Raw genomic sequence first — 25,402 nt, 5'->3', positions numbered from 1 at the left:
ATTAAGCAAAAACATAATTTTAAGTGAAAAATAAAGTCACCATCAAATATACCATTTGATTATATTTAGGGGCTTCCCAGGTGGTGCTAATGGTAAAGAACTCACCTGCCAAAGCAGGAGACACAAGAGACAGGGTTTCCATCCCTGGGTTGGCAAGATCCCCTAGCGGAGGAAATGACAACCCACTCCAGTATTCTTGCCTGGAGAATCCCATAGACAGAGGAGCCTGGAGGGCTACAGTCCATGGGGTAGCAAAGAGTCGGACTCGCCTAAAGTGACTTAGCAGGCATGCATGTAAGGTTTAAAAGCTGGCAAACAAAACAATGTTCTACTTAGGGTTACCTGTATAGGTATAAGCGCCTCCCCAATGGCTCAGCAGGTAAAGGATCTTCCTGCAAAGCAGGAGACACAGGAGACATGGATTCCATTCCTGGGTCGGGAAGATTCCTTGCAGAAGGAAATGGCAACCCACTCCAGTATTCTTGCCTGGAAATCCCATGGACAGGAGAGCCTCCAGGCTCCAGTCCATGGGGTTGCAAAGAATTGGACACGATTGAGTGAGTAAAACCATATATAGATATAAAATCCCCAAAGAAAGGAGGGGAAAGGTTAATGTACAATTCAAGATATTGTTGAAGTCTCAGTAACAGAGCTACAGTCAATAAATAGTAAATGGCATCTAAGAGGCTCTGACAGAGAAGGAAATGGCAACCCACTCCAGTGTTCTTGCCTGGAGAATCCCAGGAACGGGGGAGCCTGGTGGGCTGCTGTCTCTGGGGTCGCACAGAGTCGGACACAACTGACGCGACTTAGCAGCAGCAGCAGCAACAAGAGGCTCTGAAGAGCAGTCATGCTCTATCTCTTCACTTTAATGGTAAAGGTGTTCACTTGCTACCCTTTAACATGTCCATGTTCATCTGCATTCACTCCTTATGTGCATACTATATTTAAAAAAATTTTTTTTAATTGTAGGTTCCAAGGCTACTAAACCAGGTATTTCAATTAAATAGGTTAGGATGGCCCCAAGATAAGTAAATATCTGTAAAGTTCTCATGGTGATTCTGATAAAAGTAATCTGAGGACCACACTTCAAGTAGATATTTCTATGGGCTTGAACTCTCCAGTATTTGGAACTTGACATTACCAAAAGAGCTACAACGGGATTAAAGGAGGCGACTTATAATAAATAATCACACAACTCTTTCAATTCCAGAAATCATCGCTTTACTATACAAAAAACCCTAAACATTTACAAACGAAAATCAAAAAAGGTTGCATTTTTAGACCACTTGGGAAAATTACACAACAGTCTGATGAACAAACAACATCAAAAAATGTCTCTGTACCATGTCAGTACCACCCAGAGAAATCCAGTTAACCATTATACCATAGATTGAAGTGTTTAGTACCTGAAAGTCAACCCAGTGCCCTCTTGGTTTATCATTTGTCTATGACAATATAAAGCCCTGGCATCTTTACACAACATGAAATTGTTGCCCATGAACTTAATAGGAATAAAATTTTATTAAAGGAAATAAAATATTAAAAAGATGACATAGTTCAGCTGCCAGTTGATATTAAGATGATTAAGTTATAACAATCAGTTCAAGCAACATTTTAATAATTTTAGATATAGTGACTCTAGTGTGCTGATATTCCAAGCAACCTTGCTACAGCATAGTTTTACATATATACAAATCATGTTATTGTATATACACATCAAGAAATTACTCCAGTCATCTCAATGGTAGTGCCTGGTTTTTAAGCAAAAATTTTCCTTTGGCTTCTTGCTCACAGTGAGGGCCATAGGCAGCCATTTCTCTCCCAGCGTTCACTGCACTCAAGGAAGCCTGAACTACCAGTCTCTGTTTTCCTCGTGGAATGATGAGCAGTATCGAGCATCTGGACTGATGGCATCTTTGGTAGAACATTTCGAGCATTAGCTACACTTTTGTTCTCTGTGCTTCTACAAGACTGTATGACCCTGTCATGTTGGCTTTTCTAGCAAAGTAAGTAACCATTCCAATGGCAGTTAATATTAAGGCGGACGAACAATAGAGCACGAGAAATTCAGGAGAAAAATAGTCCTTGTTACTTTCTCTTCCTGGAAAATAACAAGATGGATACAATCAATGTCTGGTATGAAAAGAAACTGTTTAATAATTACTGTCACAAGTTTTCTTTTAACAGTACCACTAGTTCTCTGGAAAAAAGTGAATTAAATCAGTGATAAGAACCAATAGAACTCAAATACACATTTCCCTGAATTAATGAAATAATCAGCAGTAGCTATGGTCATAATGAGTCTAAAGATGACAGCTGCTAACTTTCACAAACTTGGATTCACATAGATGCAGGTCCAGGAACAGGATGGAAGAAAGGGTGCAACTTTTTAGGGCTCATTTAGAAGAGTAAGAATGGGACAAGAGTGTTTGTAAAGAACTAGGACTCTGATTATTAATGAATTAAAATAACTAACCAAGTCTTCAAGAAAGGTCTTGAAATACCTACAGTGCAACCATTATAGTCAAACATCATGTATGAGATAATACGAGAAATAATTCTTCCCAATGGTTTTTTTTAGAAATATATAGAAAATTTTATGTTTTGTATCTCTGGAGCAGGGCATCTTAATATACATTATTCCTCTTCAGCATTTATATCATTTCTTGACAATATGTAGTTCTCTGGATAGCTTTATATTTTTGCTTAAGTGTTACTGCCTCAGAGAGGCATTCTCTGACCTGCATTACCACCAGCCTAAATTAGGAATCTTAACATACAGGAGGAGAAGAGGGCAATAGAGGATGAGATGGTTGAGTGGCATCACCGACTCAATGGACATGAGTCTGAGCAGGCTCCAGGAGATGGTGAAGACATGGAAGCCTGGCATGCTGCAGACCATGGGGTCGCAAAGAGTCAGACACAAGTAAGTGACTGAACAACAACAGTGCACTTTTTTCCCTTTAAGCTTTTATAGCCCACTACATTTCCCTCCACAGCCCTCATCACAGCTTACATTTAAACATTTGTGTGTTTGATTATCTATTAATTTTTGTTCCCTCCTTCAGACTGAATTACATAAGGGCATGTATCTAGTTTCTTTTGATCCACCACTCAATAGCTAGTAACTGGCTCACTGCTTGGAGTAACTTGCACCCAATAAATATCTTTTTCCCCCCAATAAATATCTTTTGAATATCAATATATATTGTTTTCTTTCTACATCCTGTCATTGTCATTTAGTTATAAATCAAGTTCATAAAGTAATAGTGTTACAAAACTTTTAAATTAGTACTCTTCCTACTATACTAAAAATCTTCTGACAGTTACAATAGTATTTAACATTTTAACCTTATAAGGACATCTGAAGAAGACAGCATGGTATTTACTGGCAATTTATCTCTATTTATATTTATGTTTTCACGCACAGTATGGCCTCATAAATAGTAAGTTTCTTCAAGAGGCTTCTATATTGTTTCTGTTCGAGAAGAAATGAATGGTTTGACATTGATAATCACTGCTTTACTTCTAGAGGTTTCTAATCACCAATTGTCAACCAAGAAGAAAAGAATCACCAGGGTCAAATGAAGGGAAGCTGATTATTGACGTTAAAAAAACTTCATCATAAACATAATGATAATTACCCTATTTTTCTACTTTTCCTTACTAGAGTAGAACTAAGAGTATGAGAGTAATATTTTAAAGACATGTACATTATCGTAATTATGCTTAGGCATCAGTATTGATGACATGGCAGGCAATGGTATTTCTGATCCTATTGTTTTCAATTTAATAAGTATTATACTGTCTTTTGCCTTTGGTTTTTCCCCTCAGGCATCTGCAGTACATTTTTGCTGCTGAGTTGGTTACCAGGGCAACCTTCAAATATAGTTTTCTATTAACTGTATCAATACTGAAAATTCTAAACACTCCCAAACATTTCTATCATTGAAATACATTCGAGCAAATGTATTTCTAAAGCAAAATAAACCAAAATTAGTTTAAAATCTCAGCTAAATGCAAAGGATGACTAGTTCAAAATTCCCAGGAAAATGTCAAATTTTTATTTCCATTCATTTGTAGTTAGTTGAAGCCATATTTAGTTTGAGGGTTCTAGCTGAGTGCCCACAATGTGCCTTAATTGTTCATTTAACTAATGAGTGAAAAATAGTAAATATGTAAAGTTATCAACTTAATAAAGCAATTAGAAAAGACAACAATGTATGAGAAAGTTAAAAAGAGGAGAAGAAGCTTTGGTATGTCTTTAAAAGAGAATCATTAACTACAAAAAGAATTATAAAAATGTTAGGAATCCAAGTCCCTGGAACTAGGCTTAATTAAAGGTGGTCTGGAGACATCAAGGATTAAATAGGAATAGATGGATTTCAACCTACTCATAACTGAGATCTCAATCATCCAGAAACCTGGAAGCATTGATTATATACATCCCTGTGTCATTTTGAGTGACATGATACAAAGGATATTGTTATGTTTCGAGGAGGTATTGTGAAGACAGAAAACATGGTAAAGCTTATAATCTTGAGAGATTTGATGAGATGAGTAAAATTTGAACCCATTTCCTGACCCAAGCTTAAATTCTCTTTACATTGATACTTGTTGTCTCTGGGAGCCCAGTGCCAAAGGCTCTCAAAAGTTGTATTTGTTTACAATCATGTTTATTTCAAGTCTGGCTTCCAGTACACAGTAGGAGCGTCTTACCACTCAAGGAGTGGAAGACTGAGCAATAAACGCTGACACTTTCTACTTCCGCTAATAAGATCAACAGATCCTACTGAGTTCACAGATGGATTGAAATTAAGCTGGCCCCTGAAATTCCTCTGCTGGGGCGTTGCCCCCTCCCTCCCTTTCTCCATCAGAATACAGCAGGATGGACAAGGAGCTTAGATATTCTAAGGAAGTAATTCTGTAGTCTAGAGACTCCTTTACATTGTTCAGCATGAAGATCATCATTCTCAAATCCAGAAAAGAGTCCATCCGGAAAATATGCAGTCACTTCTTGTTCAGAGAGTAACACTGTCTTCGGGTAGGAAGGAAAAGGGTCTAGATAAACCTTTCTTTTTCCATGTGCCAATTCTACTTCTTTAGTTTCCCTATAACTCCCAAAGAAAGATTTTGAAAATACATTTAAACACGCAAGAAATGCAAGACCTCTGAGACCAATGATAAATTGTCAATGTTTCAAATAGCAAATGGGAATTCTACACTGATTTATGATAAATGTCAGCATCCTGGCTAACCTCCTTAGGATAGAGCACCTGTACATGATTATTTTAGGAAACACTAAGAAATAACCAAAATTGACATGGAATTCAGTTCCATTTTGCCAACTCATTCATCTAACCCTTGAAATTCTTTACAACCCACCAAGCTTCAGACCTGTTATAAAAATAACAAGAAACAAACAACAACAGCAACAAAAGAAAAACTAACTAACCTTTAACATCAAGTGTTAGGCTCCTTAGCTGTGAGCCAACTTCATTTTTAGATTCACACTGGTATACTCCCGCATCCTCTAACTGAGCCCTGGGGATGGTATAGGCACCACCTGTAGACTTTAGCACTGTATAGCCAGTCTCTGCTTTTTTCTTCAGAATTATCAAAGTTGGGGGAACATTCCCACATATACAGGAGATAATGACAGTGTCTCCTTCCTTGACACTCTCAGAGGGAAAAGCTGTAAGTTGTATATCTTTTGGAGCAACTGTGGAAAGAATTTAAAGATACCTCTGATTGAATGAAATAGAAACAAATTCCAAATTAATTTAATGACAGTAACAATAGTTGTCAAGATGGTATTTGTGCTTACTGTTTGCATTAAATATTTAGAGGGACAATTAAAGAAGTCAAACATTTCCTGGATTCTTATAAATGATCATATTTTTAATAAAAGAAGACATCTCATGCTTCTCTCATGTCCCTTATACAAGGGTTTCAAACCCTCAGGCCATGGCCTGGTACCAATCTGTGGCTTATTAGAAACCCAGTCACAAGCAGGCAACCCACTCCAGTATTCTTGCCTGGAGAATCCCATGGACGGAGGAGCCTGGTGGGCTACAGTCCATGGGGTCACGAAGAGTCGGACACGACTGAGCGACTTAACTAACTAACTAACCAGTCACAAGCAGGAGGTGCGCAGCAGACAAGTGACGCTTCATCTGTATTTACACTCCCACCCCGTGGCTAGCATTACCACCCGAGCTCCACCTCCTGCCAAATCAGTGGCAACATGAGAGTCTCATAGAAGAATGAACCCTTCTGCACTTGAATCACACTGAAATGAGCCCCTCCCTACCCATGGAAAAACTGTCTTCCACAAAACCAGTCCCTGGTGCCAAAAAGTTTGGGGACTGCAGCCTTAATGTAATTCTTAACCAACCTTAGCCAACAAATGGGTGTTTAAAAACAGTTGGAGATTTCAAATGTGGAAAATAACACTTTTTTTGGTCACTAAGTTATGCAACTATTTCTTGAAGTATAAAAGGCTTCTGAGTTTTGAGCTAGATCATTCCAGATAAAGAAATTAAGCTGTGCAGAGATGGCTCTTACAATCCTTAACACACAGTTGTTATCCTCAGCTTAGCATCTGACATACAACATCTCTGTTAATATGTAACCTGTGGAGGGAGGTACCACATCACCATTTTATAAGTGAGGTTCCCTTTAAGATTATTTGCTTTGTGGCTTGATACTCTTTCCTCAACCAAAGCTACATCCTAAGAGCTTTCTTTACCGTAGTGCATCGTTCTTCCAAGTTTCTTCCTTTCCTTTAAAATACAAATAATTAATGTAACAAGGTAACAAGACAGTCACTAACACCTTAGTGGAAATAATACTGAGGGATAAGAGAGGAACTGACAGCCCTAGTGAAGAAGAGGACCTCGAACCCCAAAAGGGAAGATATGAGGGAAATCCAAATTGACCACTTCATGACTTTGCCCAAAACCGCCTAGAGCTTCAACCTGTCAACTAGAGATTATTTTGTTCTCAGTTTTGCCTCTCCATCCTGGAAAGAATAGGTCTGGATCTCCTAACTTAATCCATCCTAGTGATTCTGTGCCATTAAATTTATGAATCAGACTGAAAGGTCAGTGCTACTCAATCTCTGAATTTATAAAAGGTGTAAGTGCCTTCTTAGGCTTCTAAGCAAATCCTAGCAGACATCTTATGAGATTACCATGAGGAATTTAATCCAGTTGGGTAAGGTGATTTTGTACGCTAGGTGCTAAGTCGCTTCAGTCATGTCCGACTCTGCAACCCTATGGAGCATAGCTCACCTGGCTCTCCTGTCCATGGGATTCTCCAGACAAGAATCCTGGAGTGGGTTGCCGTGCCCTCCTCCAGGGGATCTTCCCTATCCAGGGATCAAACCCACATCTTACATCTAACCTGCACTGACAGGCAGATTCTTTAACACTAGTGCCACCTGGGCCCTAAGTAATTCCAAAATATGTATATACATCTTCCTATCCTTTTTTCAACACCATAATCAGTGCCTCATAAGTGTAACTGGAACTCTTGGCACAGTTCCTAGAGCTAGCCTTCCACTTGAGGTTGAAAGAATTTTAGGATAAGTGACTTGGAATGGCTCATGAAGAAGTGCTATTCCAGATTTCCATGCAGAGCTCTTGAAAACGTTTAGTGCATTTTGTTTTAGAAAATTTGTTTTAAAAGGACTTTATTCAAAACCAGTAACACAACCAAAATAAGACTCATAACTAATAACTCATTTAATCACTCTAGCTCACCTTGGATAATTAATTTGACTTCTTTTCTGCTTATTCCAGCCTGGTTAATGCCTTCACAGACATAAATACCAGAATCTTCCATTTTTGTAGACATGAAGGTAAGTGTTGCGTTCTCAGAAATAGGCTGTAGATCCCCATTACTTAGCTGCCTGCTCCACAGGATTTTGGGAGCTGGAAGGCCATTGCTAGAGCATGTCATATTCACAGAACTACCTTCCTCCAGGATGGAGGAGGGACTGACCGAGATGGTTGTATCCCTGGGAGCAACTGAAAAGGTAGGAACACTTGTTAGCTTGGCTGTTTATACCCCAAGTTCCAAAGAGTTTCTATCAGTGTTGCAAAACTTGGCTATGTATTTGTGGATTAGAACAGTTTATAAATCTTGATAAGTTTACCAAAGGAGTTTTCTGCCCTCATTTACTTTAGCAGAAACAAAATGATTGTCTTTGTTGTTTAGTCCCTAAGTCATGTCTGATTCTTTGTGACCCCGTGGACTGTAGCTTGCCAGGCTTCTCTGTCCATGGGATTTCCCAAGCAAGAACACTGACATAGGTTTCCATTTCCTCTCCTGGGGATCTTCCCAACGCAAGGATTGAACCCAGTCTCCTGCATTAGCAGACAGATTCTTTACCACTGACCCACCATGGAAGCCCTATACAGAATGATCCAGAGTAGAATATGAACATATCATGGATATTTTCTAGTGGAAATAAATTCTATAGAAACATTCTTGTTGTCAAAGAATGGATGGTCAATGATAGTATGTATTGACATTTATAGCACATTAAACATGAACATGAACTATGTAAATCGCCTGTGAAAAGGTGGACTCTATTTGTCTACCTCTTGAATCTAGGCTGTCCTTGTGACTAACTTTGACCAATAGACCCTGGAAGAAGTAACCCTGTAGGACTTTCAAGTCTAAGCCCCAAGAAGCCACCTTCATTTTCACTCTCTTGAAGCCCTGCACTCTGGTGACTAGATCTATGCTACCTCTCTTCATATGAAGAAAGGAAGGTCCAGGAACTCCCAGAGAAGGCCCAGGCTTGTAAGTGAGGCTACCTGAGACCATCCCCCACTGAACTTCCAACAGACTGAAAATGAATATGTGAGTTCATCTGATATCGTATTGAATAAACTGCTCATCTGATCTTTTCCCAAACTGCCAGCTTAGAATCACATGCAAATAAACAGTTGTTTTAAGTTTGAGGGTTGTTTAAAAATATAAAATCATTATTTTGTAGTTTCTTTTCAATTATTTCATTTCACAATGGTTTTAACCATGAACTTCATGTTAACTATTACCTGGAAAACATGATCAAAAAAAATTCACATTAAATTGTGGATACATCATACATGTACTTACCATTAACATAAAGTATCTGTGTACTCTGCCTTTGTTTGGGTTCAAATTCCATTTCATCAATAGGTAACCGAGCCAGACAAACAAGAACATTTGCAGTATCTTCAGTGGTGGGGATGAAGGTCATCTCTAAACTCTTGGTCTCTAGGGCTTTCTTACTTGCATCTTCCAAAAAGATTTTATTCATCATAATACTCTCCCCTTTAAACAATTCAATCTCCAGCCGGTCAAAAGGATACACATTAGGAACCTTGCAGCTTACAGTGACTGGGTTTCCACTCACTAATGGACCACTCATTTCAATTTCTGGATCACTAGGGAAGGCTGCAAATATTAAGCAAAATATGAGGTTTATACGTGACACTAGAAGAAAAACAGAACTAATTTTTATTAAATGCAAAGTTCTCAAAGTGAAGGTTTTAATTTACCTGGGATAAAATGATTACTAATAGATGCATCACAACATTAAATATAAATATTTATGATACTAAATATAAATAATGCTGGAAACAAAAAATACCTAGCACATCAAATCATCAAGAAATAAATATACTTCTTACTCTTCTCTCCTTAGCGATACAGTCTTGCTGACAGCTAAGGACTAGTCTTTTCAAAGGACATATCAGCTTCCACCATCTTACTTAGTATACATATATTTTAAACATTTTAAATATTTTCCATGATGTATTGCATGTTTATTATGTGCTAGTCCCTTAATATTCATTATCTCAGTCTTTGAAACAGCGTAATCTAATGGGTATTAACTTATTTTAAAGCTAGAAAAATGCACAGAGAATGTATTTGATAGCTGCGGAGACTTATTAAACTTATAAAGGCTAAGAGTCTGCCATTTGACATCATATCTAGTAAGTCACCCAGCTGAGATCAGAATTCCTATTTCCTTGACCTCAGAGGCCAGGCATGGTTTCACAGAGCAATGCAGTTTAGACATTTTTATTTTGAATGGCAAGGTTTAGGCAGAAAGTTTTAAATGTTTCTTGAATAATACTTGTAGTTCAGAAAAAAATATGAGAGATTCAGACTCTAAGTAATATTTATAACACATCTTGATACAAATCAATAAAAGTAAGATGAGAACAGTTATCAAGAGCAATGCTAAAATTTTTTTCTCCTGAAGCAAAATGTTGTCAAGTGACAGAGTCTCTACTGTTTCCACATGGCCATAAGGCTTCACTGCTGGTTCTCATCGCTGTTGGGAGTGTGCCTGCATCAGCAGCTCCTGGACTCTTGGTAACATGATAAAGCAATAAATTAAACTGTCTTTTGAGAGATTCAAATCCCTTTACAGACATACTCTAACTCATTTTGAGCAAAATCCTGAGAGGTAACACAAGTTTGGGCCGCATTTCTGGAGGAAAATATCCACAGTTGTTCTCTTGGATTCTGCCGAATAAAAACAAGGCAGAATGTACGCACTGTGTGCTGTGCTGAGTCGCTCAGTCCTGTCTGACTCTATGCAACCCCGTGGACTATGCAGACCCCCAGGCTCCTCTGTTCATGGACTTCTCCAGACAGGAATACTGGAGTGAGTTGCCATTTCCTCTTCCAAATGATCTTCCTGACCCAGGGATCGAACTCACATTTCTTGCATTGCAGGTGGATTCTTTGCCGTCTGAGCCACCAGGGAACTTTCTGATCACTTTGCGTATCTTGTCCTCATTCATTATAAACTGAGGAATTCCAGCAATGTCAATTCATAGAGATTTGAAGCTCTACGATTTTGCTAAGGTGACAGGAACAGCAAGAAGTGTAGTATATGTATGTGGTACAAATCAATACTCAAATCCAGTGCAATCTTCTGGTTCTTCTTTTCACCTCAGCTGCTGTGCTGACCATGCCTGGTGATCATTCTACCTCCCAGGTTTTCTCCTGCTCTGCATTGCCTCATGTCTCCATCCTGCCAATTGGCTTTCAAATGTGCCTTCAAAACAGTAGTTTTGGGCCTCACCCTCCAATTCGAATAATTCATCATCCCACCCCATTATCTGAATGGGCACTGTTTTTACCCTTTGCAGACAATCATCTCTGTACACACCATTTACAACCAGAGTAGGGTGGTATGCAGTATGTTCAAGTCCATGATGAGAGCGTATAGACAAGACACAAACTAAGGATCAGGGAGGCTGGATTCATATGTAATATATACATCAAAGTTGCATCAAAAACTTTGGTTTGGAGATTTGAGAACCATTCACTGTGCTAAATTTCCTTCCTAAACACAAAGATCTTATTGTGTATCACAGATTTCCATTCTGCTTCTTTCAATGGAACCAGGAACAACAACAACAAAAAAAACAGTAAACAATTTTGAAATCTACTTACAGTAGAGCTTCACCTGGATTCCCTTTTCCAGTTTCTTTTGCCCACACATCACAGTGCACAGGTAAAAATGTTCATGCTCAAAACTCACAGGGCTCAGGGTCAACATGGACTTGGAGCCCTCGCTCCTCACCTTCCCGTTCAGAGGGCTGTCTATCTGGGTTCTCCAAGAGAAAGATGGGGACTCGCAGTCCCTGACATCACAAGTCAACACGACTGAGTGGCCAATCTGAGCAGCAATCTGGGGTCCAGGAGAGATCTCAACAGTAAACATTTTCTCTGGTGGGGAGAAAAGGACAAGAAAAAATAAAATTCTTTCACCAAAGTTCAATATACAGTTTTGTTTTTTTTTTTCTGACTTCTTTTTAGCTAACATCTGTGCCAAGAATATACTACTCCTTTCCACATTGGAACTATCAGGAAGGGAACCATATCTTTTAAGAACAAACATACAAAGTGCTGTGATTCATTCATTCAACAGAATGAACAGGGATAAAAATGTGTCAAGACAGAGATTGGCACCTTTTCATAACAAAAATTCATTCTCTACCCAAATGTATTTATAATATTCTTATAACTGTGGGACAATAGCTCAAAAATATAAGGTTCCAGTGTGTCAAGCACTGCTTAAACCACTTTACATATATGAATGCTGCTGCTGCTGCTAAGTCGCTTCAGTCGTGTCTGACTCTGCGACCCCATAGATGGCAGCCCACCAGGCTCCCCTGTTATCTTATTTAATCCACACAACTTCAGGATCTGGTATCATTGCTTCTTCTCCTTGGCTCTCAGTGTCTCATTCTACTTTCCCTTATTTTCCTTCCCTTCCTCCTTTTCCTTCTCCTCCCCTTTCTTCTTGAGGAAAAATAACTTCACCCAACCAAGTGGCAAAATTAGGACTTGAAGCCACGTGAGTCTCATTTAAGATCCCAGCTTTTCACTTGAACAACTAAATCAAAATATCCTCAAGTGGAGATAAAACCAAATCTAAGGAAAGTACTGAAAAAAAGCTATATAAACATGGCTTCTGATTAGAAACAATACCTGTAACAGACCAGTATTTAGAGCTTCTGTATCAACAGAATAAAGCTGTAACGTGAAAGTCACACAGAATCACACTGAAAACACATACTGAAATCCCATTATCAGTATGAAATCAGTATGATTTCAGAATCACACTGAAAAGTCAAAATCTAAGCATTAAAGTGGTATGCAAGCCACCTCTTAAATTTGCTTAATACAGCATAAAAATACTTTATAATTATTTCAATGGCTGAAATGCCAGGGCAAACTCCTAAGTCTGAAATATCTAGGAAAGTTCTTTGACTACCAATGCAATCCCCGCGGGGCACCCCACCTGCTGTGGGATGATTACTGTCTAGGGAGAAAAATCATTTTAAATCTTGACTTTATTCCCCTAGCAAAAGCGGGAGTGGTTGGGCACCTCTTAAAGTGACAGGTGAGACACCACAGAAAACTCACTAAAAAACTTGCCCTTGTAAATAGCTGGCTAGAGATAGAAAAAAGAAATCACAGCATATACATAAGCCAAAGGCACTACATTTTGAAGGATTCTCATCCATGCCAGAAGATTTTTTTCAGTTTGGTTTGTCTAACACGGTCATTATGGTATCTTCCAAAGAATGCTTCCCTCAAATTACCATAACAAACTGACATGCTATCAGATTTTTGAAGAAGTTCATTCAGAGCAGTAACCAGTGTTTCTGAATTCCTTATATGCTAATGTGAGAATGGAGAACATAAAGATCTACTTCCTGCCTATGAACGGTCTCAGATTGTATTTTACAGCGGCTGCATATGTTACCATGTAAACTCGTGACTCTGAAAGAGTAACTCTGAGATAGAAAAAAGTGTTAGTCGCTTAGTCGTGGCCGACTCTTTGTGACCCCATGGACTATAGCCTTCCATGCTCCTCTGTCCACAGAATTCTCCAGGCAAGAATACTAGGGTGGGTAGCCATTCCCTTCTCCACTTCTCCAGAAGATCTTCCAGGTCTAAGATAACTGCAGTTCAATTCTCTCTTCAGCACTTAATGTTGCTAATGTCCTGTGATGCAAAAGGGAGAGCAGCACTGCCTAATCCATGTTTCATTTTCACATTGAAATGGGATACAGCTAATCATGGGGTAGATGAAAGATTAGCTTTACATGCTTTTATCAGTGTAATGTTTTTCCCGGTTTCTTGAGAAATGCTGACCTAAAAGCCAACCGGTTCATTTTTTGAGAGAGTTTGAATTGTATCTTTTTAGCCACGCAAGTTCAAATTCCATGTTTCCATATTTTAAAAGTATGTTTTTTAATTTATGTTCACAAGTTATTCATTCAGTATCTACTGAGCACCTCTACGTGGCAGGCACTTGTAAAACACACACACACACAATAGTCCCTAACTTTAAGGAGTTTCCAGATTAATGGAAAGATGCACTCACACAAGGATTGGCTCTTACTAAAAATATTTAAATTATCTATTTATACATCTGCCAATCTCTAGATTATAAGTTCCTCTAGGGTAGTCACTGTAACTTTTTATGTCTGTACCCCTAGCACCAAGCACAATTCTTCGATTTTTGGACAAGGCACCTTAATTAATGTATGTTAAACTGAACAACCTAGAGCCAGACATCCTGGAATGTGAGGTCAAGTGGGCCTTAGAAAGCATCACTATGAACAAAGCTAGTGGAGGTGATGGAATTCCAGTTGAGATATTTCAAATCCTGGAAGATGATGCTGTGAAAGTGCTCCATTCAATATGCCAGCACATTTGGAAAACTCACCAGTGGCCACAGGACTGGAAAAGGTCAGTTTTCATTCCAGTCCCAAAGAAAGGCAATGTCAAAGAATGCTCAAACTACCACACAATTACACTCATCTCACACGCTAGTAAAGTAATGCTCAAAATTCTCCAAGCCAGGCTTCAGCAATACGTGAACGTGAACTTCCAGATGCTCAAGCTGGTTTTAGAAAAGGCAGAGGAACCAGAGATCAAATTGCCAACATCCACTGGATCATGGAAAAAGCAAGAGAGTTCAGAAAAACATCTATTTCTGCTTTATTGACTATGCCAAAGCCTTTGACTGTGTGGATCACAGTAAACTGGAAACTTCTGAAAGAGATGGGAATACCAGACCACCTAACCTGCCTCTTGAGAAATCTGTATGCAAGTCAGGAAGCAACAGTTAGAACTGGACATGGAACAACAGACTGGTTCCAATTAGGAAAAGGAGTACATCAAGGCTGTATATTGTCTTCCTGCTTATTTAACTTATATGCAGAGTACATCATGAGAAACGCTGAGCTGGAAGAAGCACAAGCTGGAATTAAGATTGCCAGGAGAAATATCAATAACCTCAGATATGCAGATGACACCACCCTTATGGCAGAAAGTGAAGAGGAACTAAAAAGCCTCTTGATGAAAGTGAAAGAGGAGAGTGAAAAAGTTGGCTTAAAGCTCAACATTCAGAAAACAAAGATCATGGCACCTGGTCCCATCACTTCATGGGAAGTAGATGGGGAAACAGTGGAAACAGCGTCAGACTTTATTTTTTGGGGCTCCAAAATCACTGCAGATGGTGATTGCAGCCATGAAATTAAAAGATGCTTACTCCTTGGAAGGAAAGTTATGACTAACCTAGATAGCATATTGAAAAGCAGAAACATTACTTTGCCGACTAAAGTCCATCTAGTCAAGGCTATGGTTTTTCCAATAGTCATGTATGGATGTGAGAGTTGGACTGTGAAGAAGGCTGAGCACCAAAGAATTGATGCTTTTGAACGGTGGTGTTGGAGAAGACTCTTGAGAGTCCCTTGGACTGCAAGGAGATCCAACCAGTCCATTCTGAAGGAGATCAGTCCTGGGTGTTCATTGGAAGGACTGATGCTAAAGCTGAAACTCCAATACTTTGGCCACCTCGTGAGAAGAGTTGACTCATTGGAAAAGACTCTGATGCTGGGAGGGATTGTGGGCAGGAGCAGAAGGGGATGACAGAGGATGAGATGGCTGGATGGGATCACCAACTCGATGGACATGAGTTTGGGTGAACTCCAGGAGTTGGTGATGGACAGGGAGGCCTGGCGTGTTGCAGTTCATGAGGTTGCAGAGTTGGACACGACTGAGCGACTGAACTGAACAACTGAACTGAAACTGAACAAAAACACATACAAGTTCATAAGAAGTATTGAATGTACATGAAGGGATCAAAAACTAGTGGTGCCTAACACAAACTGGAATTGGGAGGCTGACATGAGCTTGATCTTGAAGGATGGCTAAAACTTTGCCACATAAGGAAGGAAAGGACCTTTGAAGCAGAAGTTACAGCATAAACAGACACAGAGTCACCCACAAAGATGCAAAGGTCATTTCTGACTAGATTCTGCAGAGTTTTATGCAACTATTTTAAGAAATGTGAGTTTTAATTAATATGCAATTAGGGTCAAGTTGAAGTCATATAAAATATGCAGTCTTCTTGTTTCAAGAAGATCGCTCTGGTAGTAGAAGGAAATGGCAACCCACTCCAGTGTTCTTGCCTGGAGAATCCCAGGGACGGGGGAGCCTGGTGGGCTGCCGTCTATGTGGTTGCACAGAGTCAGACACGACTGAAGTGACTTAACTGCAGCAGCAGCAGCAGCAGTACATAGGATTATGTTGGGGGACAGAATGATAGTAGGGCGACCATTTAACAACAATTAGCCATAGTTAAAAAATCATGGAGTTTGGAGGTTAAACTGGTCTATGTTAAAATCATAGTAAATGCCACTAATGAGTTACTTGACGTGGCAAATTGTGAACTATTCTGAGCCTGAGCTTTTATTCACTTCATAAGGTTGTGGCAAAACCTAAAGTGGTAATATTTATAAAGTAGCAAGGAAATTCCTGGCAAGTATTAGATACAATAAATAAGAGCCATTATTAATCTCTGTGAGACATTATTCTCTGATCGCTAAAATGAAAACAAAGTACTTACTCCTTAGTCATTTCCTAAAGATCACAGGAAACATATGTAAAGTGCCTGGAATATAGCTGATGATCAGTGAATGTTATTTAAGAATATCTTTCAGGAGCCCAAATGAGAGATGATAAAGTAAAGCTATGGCAAGAGGTTTGAATAGAGGTCAGATTCTAAGAGGGATCATTTTGAAGTAGAACCAACAGGTTTTGATGATATGGAATAGGAACACGAATCTCAGAGTAAACAGCATATATCCTTAATACATAGCTCAAATATTGGAAGTGACAAGGGAGGAGGACTAGAATGGGAAACTGAGAATACTAATATACAAGGGGCAGAAGGAAGAGAGAAAGACAGGACTGAGGAAACGAAAGAATGATGGGAAATGAAAAGTAACCAAAACAGCAGAACCAAGGAAGCTCTGGCAGAAAAGATTTCATCCAAAAAGCATGAGCAAGGTGAGTATATAATCGTGCTACAGTACAGAACAGACAAATGGGTCATCGTAAACCATAATGAGGGTTTCCCTGGTGGCTCAGACGGTAGAGTCTGCCTGCAGCGTGGGAGACTGACTCGGGTTCAATTCCTGGGTTGGGAAAATCCCCTGGAGAAGGAAATGGTAACCCATTCCAGTACCCTTGTCAGGAAAATTCCATGGGCGAAGGAGCCTGGTAGGCTACAGTCCATGGGGTCACAAAGAGTTGGACACGACTGAGAAACTTCACTCACTCGCTCAAAACATAATGAAATATTTCTGGCATTGAAGTTATTTCACTATTGCTTAAATCTGAGTGATGGCACCTTTTTCAATTATTGCTTACCTTGAACAATTAATTTCACCTCTTTTCTGTCTTTCCCAACCAGATTAACTCCTTCACACACATAAATCCCAGAATCTTCTGCCCTCATAGAAATTAAAGTGAGAGTTGCATTCTCAGAAAGGAGCTGTAGATTCCCATTGTCTAATTTCTTGCTCCAGAGAATCCATGGAGCTGGTAGACCTGCACTGGTACACGTCATCGTCACAGAGTCGCCTTCCTGCAGCCTTGTGGAGGGATTCACGGATACAGCTGTGTCTTTGGGTGAGACTGAGAAGGCAGAACACAGTATTAGTCATTGCTAAGCATCATAATGGTCCCACAGGGCTACTGTAAATACTCTCATGGACTGTATTTACAGCTTTCTCAATCTGACAAACTTACTCTGCCAAACCAGCATAAAGAATTGCTGAGTCATGAAAATTAGTCAATCCAGTTTCTGACTGATTTGATGGAGTTACCTTTTTTTGATGTTTGGTGTTTTCAGACGGCCATAGATACTCAGAAATTAAGAAAAACCCTTAGAGTTATGTGATTCAATCTCCCAGGTAAGGTATAAATTCCAGCTCAGCTTCCTCACCAAATGTTCATGCAAGTCAGCTTCAATACTTCCAGTGCACAAGGCAGTCCACAGTCTTATGGTAAATATTGTCCATTTTATTTTTGGACAGCTCTGATTATTAGAACATTTTCCCTCTATTGAGCTAAAATCTTTCTCTTTGTAACTAACTTCTATACACCGGTCATAGTTCAGTCCTCTCTTGCTAAAGAATAATCCAAATTTCACTTCTACATGACAGTCAGTCAAATACTTAATTATAGCTCTCATTTCCAAGTTTTATATTCTCTAGGAAAAATATCTCCTATTTTTGACTATTCTTCTCAAAACATTGATAAAATCCTTTCCATCTCATTCTGTCTCAGCTAGACATATTATAGAAGGCAATGCTCCTTTTAACTACGGTGTTTAGAGAAGACAAGAGCATTGTCGTCTAGAACAGAGCACAGTGAGTCACTCTTACAAAACTTTGGGATTACAAGACTGCCTCAAATCCCCCAGCCATATCTGAGAGAATGGAGACAATCAAATCTCATCTCCTCCCTCCCAACCCATGCAGACGTGTCCAGGTGTGCACACTCATATAAACTCACACACAGACTAAGTGCTGCTTGTAGAACTTCTATACTTTGATATTTCAATGCATGATGTAAGAGTTTACAAAACATAATTTAAAACATTTTATCACTTGAGCCTATTATTTCTCACCACCCAATCAGGTGGTGGTGATTTAATCATCAAGTAGGGTTCGACTCTTGTGATCCCATGGGCTATAGCTGCAGGGCTCCTCAGTCAATGGGATTTAATAGGCAAGAGTACTGGAGGGGATTGCCATTCCCTTCTCCATGGGATCTTCCCAATCCAGGGATAGAACCCTGGTCTCCTGCATTGCAGGCAGATTCTTTACCAACTGAGTCACCAGGGAAGCTTCCCAATCAAATGGTATTATTATTATTCTCCTTTGATAGACTGAGAAATTAAGTGAACCAAAATCATAATTAATGGAGCCATCCATACCTTGAGTTAGTTCAACTTTCTCAACCCTAATTCCATGCACTTTTTTTTGAAGTATGCAGTTGACAAGAATTATGCTCTCAGTGAATCAAAATGGTATAAAAACTACAAACATGTTTCTCCTTGACTGTAGCTGCTTGGTTTATTGCTGTATACATCTAAGAGTATATTCCCATAGACAGACACAAGTACTTACTGTAGACTTCCAGTTCTTTTATAGTTTTCCTTTCTTTGGGTGGAGAATCATCATCATAAATGTGTAATTTAGCTTGACAAACAAGAGCTTTCCCAATATCCTCATCAGTAGGCGAGAAGGTCACTTCCAAGCTCTTTGTTTCCTGGGCCTTTTTTTCTGAAGGCTCCAGAAATTCCTGGACTTTCATGGAACGGTTGCCTTTCAACAACTCTATCTCCAGCCTTTCGAATGGGTAAACATCAGGCACCGAACACGTGACTGTGACTGGCTTCCCGACCTCTGGGGGGCTGCTCAGATGAATCTCTGGATCCTTAGAGAAAGCTGCAAAGGTCGAACGAGTACATGCATGTGGATTTTTTGTTCGTATTGTGTAAAGTCCCTTACTGATTTAAATCAACGTAATCTGAGTCTAATATTTTTGTGAATACAATCTTAATGCAGCAGAATGAATTGTGTAAATAGCCTTTCATGGTTTGGGGTGCATTCCAAATTGGAACAATCTGTTAGAGAGCTCTTCAGTTCTGATCCTGCATGTACAAAGGGTTGCATGTTGCAGAGTAAAAGGAGGGAGAAGAAACTTACGCTTATTGAATACTGACACGTGCCCATCCCTGTGCTATTCATTTAACACTGATGACTTTATTCTATACTCATAACAACCCTAAGGAATAGATACCACATTCCATAGATATGAAAGCATAGACTCAGCATATTTGCATCTCTTTCCTAAGGTCACACAGCTAGTAATGGTGAAGCTGGGATTTAACCTCAAGATTTTTACTATTCCATATGACTATTGGGACTTTCATTGTGTTATATCACAGTCTTTTATCATTATGTTATATCACAGTCTTTTATTTTGGTCAGGGTAGATATACCTCATCTTGCAGATAAGGAACCTGAAGCTTAGAATATCATTGCAAAGAATAATTATTAGGCAAGACATGCTAAGAAATGAAAAGAGCAACTCTAAATAACTGGCTTTTGAACAGGCATTCATCCACCAGAAACGCACACCTGTGCGATCTTTAAGTTATAGAAGGCAGATTTGCCTTCCAAAATGCCTGACTCAACATCTAACTAATATTCCACTTGAAATTTTTAATGCAAGGAAAGCACTAGTTCAGTGAGCCATTACTTTCTTTGCAAGGCTGCTTTCCATTGCAAATCACCATGATGGTAACACATTGGCTTGATTCAAGACTGTGAAATAAGAAGAACACAAAGGTCCCAACTCTAAGAAATATTATAATCAAATGTGGAATGGAGACAGGACTGTTAAATATAATGAAAGACAGACACTCTTGAAGAAAGAAAGAAAGAAACTTCGGGCAAGATAACTAAAGCCAGAAGGGCCTTCGTTTTCATTTTTAAACCTTCAACTATTTGGTTCCTACAAGGAGAGGCAAAGGAAGTGGTAAAAATTTGTTATGTGAAGAAACAGTACTTTCCCTTTTTCCACCGATAATTTTGTCCCTTGTATTCTGAAAGAAATGCGCCTATAATCCACATAGTTTGCTGTCAGATAATGTAAGAACTGCTACTTTCCCCTGTATTTACATAAGGGAGCCTTTCATGGAGCTCAGAAACATAAACTCTGCATGTACAACCAGCATAATTGAAAGCAGCTGGCCAAACACAGTTTCTTGAGAAGAATTAGCTACATAAGGGATTATTGAAGAATCAGTTAAGGTTATTGGACCAAGTTGAGCTCCACTATAGCAAAAGAAAAGCAACATAATTAGAAAAGATAATCAAATAAGATCTTCCTAAAGAGATGACTATCAAGGATTCCGGTTTTCTGGCAGAAGCAGTAACCAGAATGCAAGTGATGTACTTCAGGTTATTTTTTCACTCCTTTTTGCTAACTTTCTTGCTGGATTGAGAATGGATTGAAATACATTTTGGTAGGCTAGTAAACAAAGGCTATTCATTCACATTCACTAGGCAAATCAAGTTCATTTTCCAAATATCCTTGAGGTTAAGCTGTTGAGCATTAAGAGTTAATGGCACCGAACAAAAACAGAAATAAAACCTTCTAAATTTATCTCTGCATAAGTCAAATGAGTGAAAAGTTTGCAGATGTTTTTCTTCTGTCTAAGGGGGAAGTTTTTGTACCAAAGCCCAGTATTAAGTTATATCTCTCCTCCTTAAACTTTAAACTAATTTTAAGGACCAAATTGCATAAGAATAAATAGAAAATCCCTAAAGTATAGAATTCATAAGTCATTTGAACATATGGACAAGTACACATGTAAGAAACCAACTGGATCGAATTAAACACACACACACAAAAAAAAGAAGAATAAAATAAAAAGAACCTTAGAAAACTTCACTTTATGGCTAGGAAAACTGAAGCCTAGAGAAGTTGAACCTCACCTGCAGTCACCATGTTCATGGTAGAGTTGGAAACAGAAGCCAAGATTTGGGTCTCTAGTCTGGTGGTAGATTCAGCTGTCTTCTAGATTTCTTGCTGCACTATGTCCCCTAGCCAAGAATCTGGACATGAGTATCCTTTTTCTTTTTTTCTTTTAAAATTATTCTTTGAGAAAATTTATTTTAAAGCAAAATGGAGAGAAAATCAAATATTGACTAAAGTACTCACAGTAGATTTCCACTCGGATTGCTTTCTCCCGTTTCATAGCCCCGCAAATCACGGTGCACAGGTACTGGTGTTCATCCTCGAAACTAACAGGATCCATAATCAGCGTGGATGTGGTACCTTCATTTCTCACCTTCCCATTCAGTGGACTGTCCATCTGAGTTCTCCAAGAAAATGATGGAGACTCACAGCCTGTTGCGCTACAAGTCAGTGAAACAGAGTCACCAATCTGAGTAAAAATTTTGGATTCGTTTGGGAATATGTCAACTTTGAAAGCTTGAGCTGTGAAGGCAAAAAGACAAAAACAAGCTTACCACTGGTTTGTTTAGTATTCTACTCCTTCTTCTCTGTTCTAGTATAATACTCAAATCTGATTGCTCTCTTTCCTAAACTGCTTCTAAGTAACGCGAGGCAGCTCAGGAGTCACTGCCAAAAGAAGCTGTTTAAATCATCTTTGCTTCTGAGAATTCTCACTTCTGACCTTGATGCCCATCTATCAGTTGTTTTGTCACTTGCCAAGTTTTATCTCATTATCAGGTGTAGGAAACTAAAGAGACAGACCTTCCTAGAAAGAGAGTTCAATTACTCACGCAACATTTTAAAAATTCAAAAAACAACAACTTTGCTGCTCTAACTATGACAATATAACCATACATATTAATAGCAGTAGTCAGTAGCACATTAAAAGTTAGGCTAAATTAAGTTTTCCTATTCTTTAAAAATCCAGGGCTTCCCTGGTGGCTCAGATAGTAAAGAACCCTCCTGAAATGCAGGAGACCAGAGTTTGATTCCTGGATTGGGAAAAGCCCCTGGAGGAGGGCATGGCAACCCACTCCAGGATTCTTGCCTGGAGAAACTCCATGGACAGAGAAACCTGGTGGGCTACAGTCCATGGAGTTGCAAAGAGTTGGACATGAATGACAAAGTACACACATTGCCTTTCTTTATTATCATAACAAAGTGACTGAAATCAAAGTCAGAGCTAAAATGAAATGCTAGCATCTCGAGCAAATCAAGACGAAGAACTTACAAACAGCAAACACCATCCAAAGTACATTTGAGACTCCAAAGATCACAAACATCTTCCTAGGCATTTACACTGCTGTTCTCATGGGAAAATAATGATTCCAAACGCTTCTTTCTGTTCCTCTTGAAGCTTCCTGAGAAGAGTCTTGAGCTCTTAAAGCCAGTGAGGTTCAGTGAGGAATGAAATAGAAAATCGGCTCTTTATATAGGGTCTTGTTGCAGAGATGCAAAAGCGGAGGAAAATCCCTTCAAGGGGAAACCTGGAACAGAGCCAGAAAAAAAGTTTAACTGACACCCAGCCAAGTCCAGCATTAACCCCTTCCATGGCACTCAGTACTGAGACTGCTTTCTCCATCATAGAAAAAGAAAACACTTCCAAGGCTAAAAATTAAAACTTTCCCTTGCTTTTCCCTCCAAAAGGATATTTTTGCATGAAGCAGGAGATCAACCCTGGGATTTCTTTGGAAGAAATGATGCTAAAGCTGAAACTCCAGTACTTTGGCCACCTCATGAGAAGAGTTGACTCATTGGAAAAAACTCTGATGCTGGGAGGGGTTGGGGGCAGGAGGAGAAGGGGATGACTGAGGATGAGATGGCTGGATGGCATCACGGACTCGATGGACGTGAGTATGAGTGAACTCCGGGAGATGGTGATGAACAGGGAGGCCTGACGTGCTGCGATTCATGGGATCGCAGAGTCAGACACGACTGAGCAACTGAACTGAATGTTTGTTTCAGAATAAGATTTTCTGAATCCAACTGGGGAGAAGAGAGACAGAGAGAAAGTAAATTACACTCTAGTTCTTGAAGTGGCTGAACAGGCACTATGTCATGTGAACTGATTTTTGTCCATTATGAAGATATGTTTGCAATTCAAAGACAGAGACTACATTTTCTCTTGCAAGGAAAAGGAAAAGACACTTTCTTTTGATGAATTATTTTTAAAAAGGGAGACAGCGTAGCTTCTGAGTTTCATACATTTTATTCACAAATAGTTTTTTGGGCAGCAAAGATCAAGTTTCTGAAATTATTTTCTTGAATAGAGAATAATGGAATGCTACCAAAAGAAGAGAAATATTTTCTTATTTTGTTTTAGAAAAGTTATTAATTCTCGATTCAGTTGCTGGATAATTGAGAATCTTACATGCAGACTCACATGCAAATGATGGAATTCCCCTGAAGTGGTAAATCTCTTAGAATGTGACACTTAACCACAAAAGGTTAAAACATGAAAAATAATTTGTTTCTCTTATATGAGATGAGGACAACAATCTTATGCTCTTTATTTCCCCTCTAATGAAATGACTTTTTAAAAGGTATTTTTAAATAGCTGTTTTGCCTTGCACTCATGTACTTCAGTCTGCAAAACACTTGCACATCATAAAGAAACCAGAACAGCCACTTCCTTGTAATATACACGTGCAGGTCTTTCTCCCCCGTGGATCATCAGTTCCTACCATAGTCTCAGATCAGTTCTTGTTCATCACTGTATCTACTTCTGCCTTCCCAAAGTCTAATGCATGTTTTAACACTTAGCAGGTGCCAAAGAAGTATAACCATAAGTAGTTTAAATTAAAATTTGGAGAAGAAACTTCCAAAATGTTAGCAATAATATGTAACTACTGCATGAGAAAAAAATGTTGGATTTTACAAAAAAAAAAAAAAAATTCCAAAGCTCACTGACTCCCAGAGATGTATATGATAAACAGCCCTGTGCCTTTTGACAGAGAAAGACCATAACTGAGATTTGGAACTAATAATTAATTGTTCCTCGTGGCTGGAGAGGTTCTGGACCTCTTCTTGGGTGCAGATGAGGCTCCCATTCAAGGATAAGGAGAGAAAAAGAAGTGGAAGCAGCTACTGGCTGTAATAACATGTAAGTGTGACTTCAACTGCCAAATAGCTAAGGATCAGAAAAGTAGCTGTGGCAAAATTAGCTGATGAGCAAGTAATCTACAGGTCTTTACAAGCTCATGTCATGGAAGAAGATGATCAGAACCATGTAGGTTGACTGCTTAACTCAGAGGAGATAGAAAGGGAATTATGGAATTTCAGTGTAATTCTCTGGAGCGTAAAGACAAAAGTGAACAATAGGATCCCAAAATGAGATCACCAAGAACAAGTTATTGCAAAAAACTTCTGTTTCACACTTGAATAGAATTCTAAACTTGGAACATTGGGGAAATATTTAATCGGCTGTGAGAGCCAGCGTGCTAAGCGCAGGCGGCTGCGAGAGCCGGTGCCCTAAGCGCGGCGGAGAGGAGCTCCCCCACGTCCGAGGTCAGGGGCAGCGGCCTAGAGTGCCAGGCTGCGACAGCACAGGAACGCCGAGAGGAGCTACCCCGCTTCCGAGGTCAGTGGGGGCTGGGAGGAAACACCCCGCGTCGGAGGTCAGGGGCGGCCAGGAGGAGACACGCACGACCGAGGCCAGGGCAGGCGGCCAGGAGGAGCATCCAGAGGAGTGGTGGCTGCGCAGGCTGGGCAGGTGCAGGGCCTAGAGGAATCATCCGACGTTGAAGGTCAGGAACAGCGGTGGTAAGGAGATACCCCTCGTCCAAAGTAAGGAGCAGCGGCTGTACTTTGCTGGAGCAGCCATGAAGAGATACCCCATGTCCAGGGTAAGAGAAACCCAAGTAAGATGGTAGGTGTTGCAAGAGGGCATCAGAGGGCAGACACGCTAAACCCATACTCACAGAAAACTAGTCAATCTAATCACACTAGGACCACAGCCTTGTCTAACTCAATGAAA

The 25,402-nt window shown here is 39.5% G+C and overlaps 1 protein-coding gene across 1 annotated transcript; it reads right to left on the bottom strand.

Annotated features, from left to right (window-relative positions):
• Nucleotides 1-1,207: 1,207 nt before the first annotated feature.
• Nucleotides 1,208-22,831, bottom strand: LOC101113636 (vascular cell adhesion protein 1). Its single transcript, XM_004002233.5, has 9 exons — nt 22,658-22,831; nt 21,631-21,909; nt 19,026-19,346; nt 17,260-17,526; nt 11,476-11,751; nt 9,136-9,456; nt 7,770-8,036; nt 5,459-5,725; nt 1,208-2,104 (listed from the first exon to the last, which is right to left on the bottom strand). The coding sequence occupies exons 1-9, from the start codon at nt 22,719-22,721 to the stop codon at nt 1,944-1,946; spliced, it is 2,223 nt and encodes a 740-aa protein (XP_004002282.2). The 5' UTR covers nt 22,722-22,831; the 3' UTR covers nt 1,208-1,943.
• Between the last annotated feature and the right edge of the window lie 2,571 nt (nt 22,832-25,402).

Source organism: Ovis aries, chromosome 1, assembly GCF_016772045.2.
Source record: "Ovis aries strain OAR_USU_Benz2616 breed Rambouillet chromosome 1, ARS-UI_Ramb_v3.0, whole genome shotgun sequence".
NCBI classification, from domain to species: Eukaryota; Metazoa; Chordata; class Mammalia; order Artiodactyla; family Bovidae; genus Ovis; species Ovis aries.
Note: the sequence above shows the minus strand (reverse complement) of the source record. Positions and strands in the feature narration are given on the sequence as shown.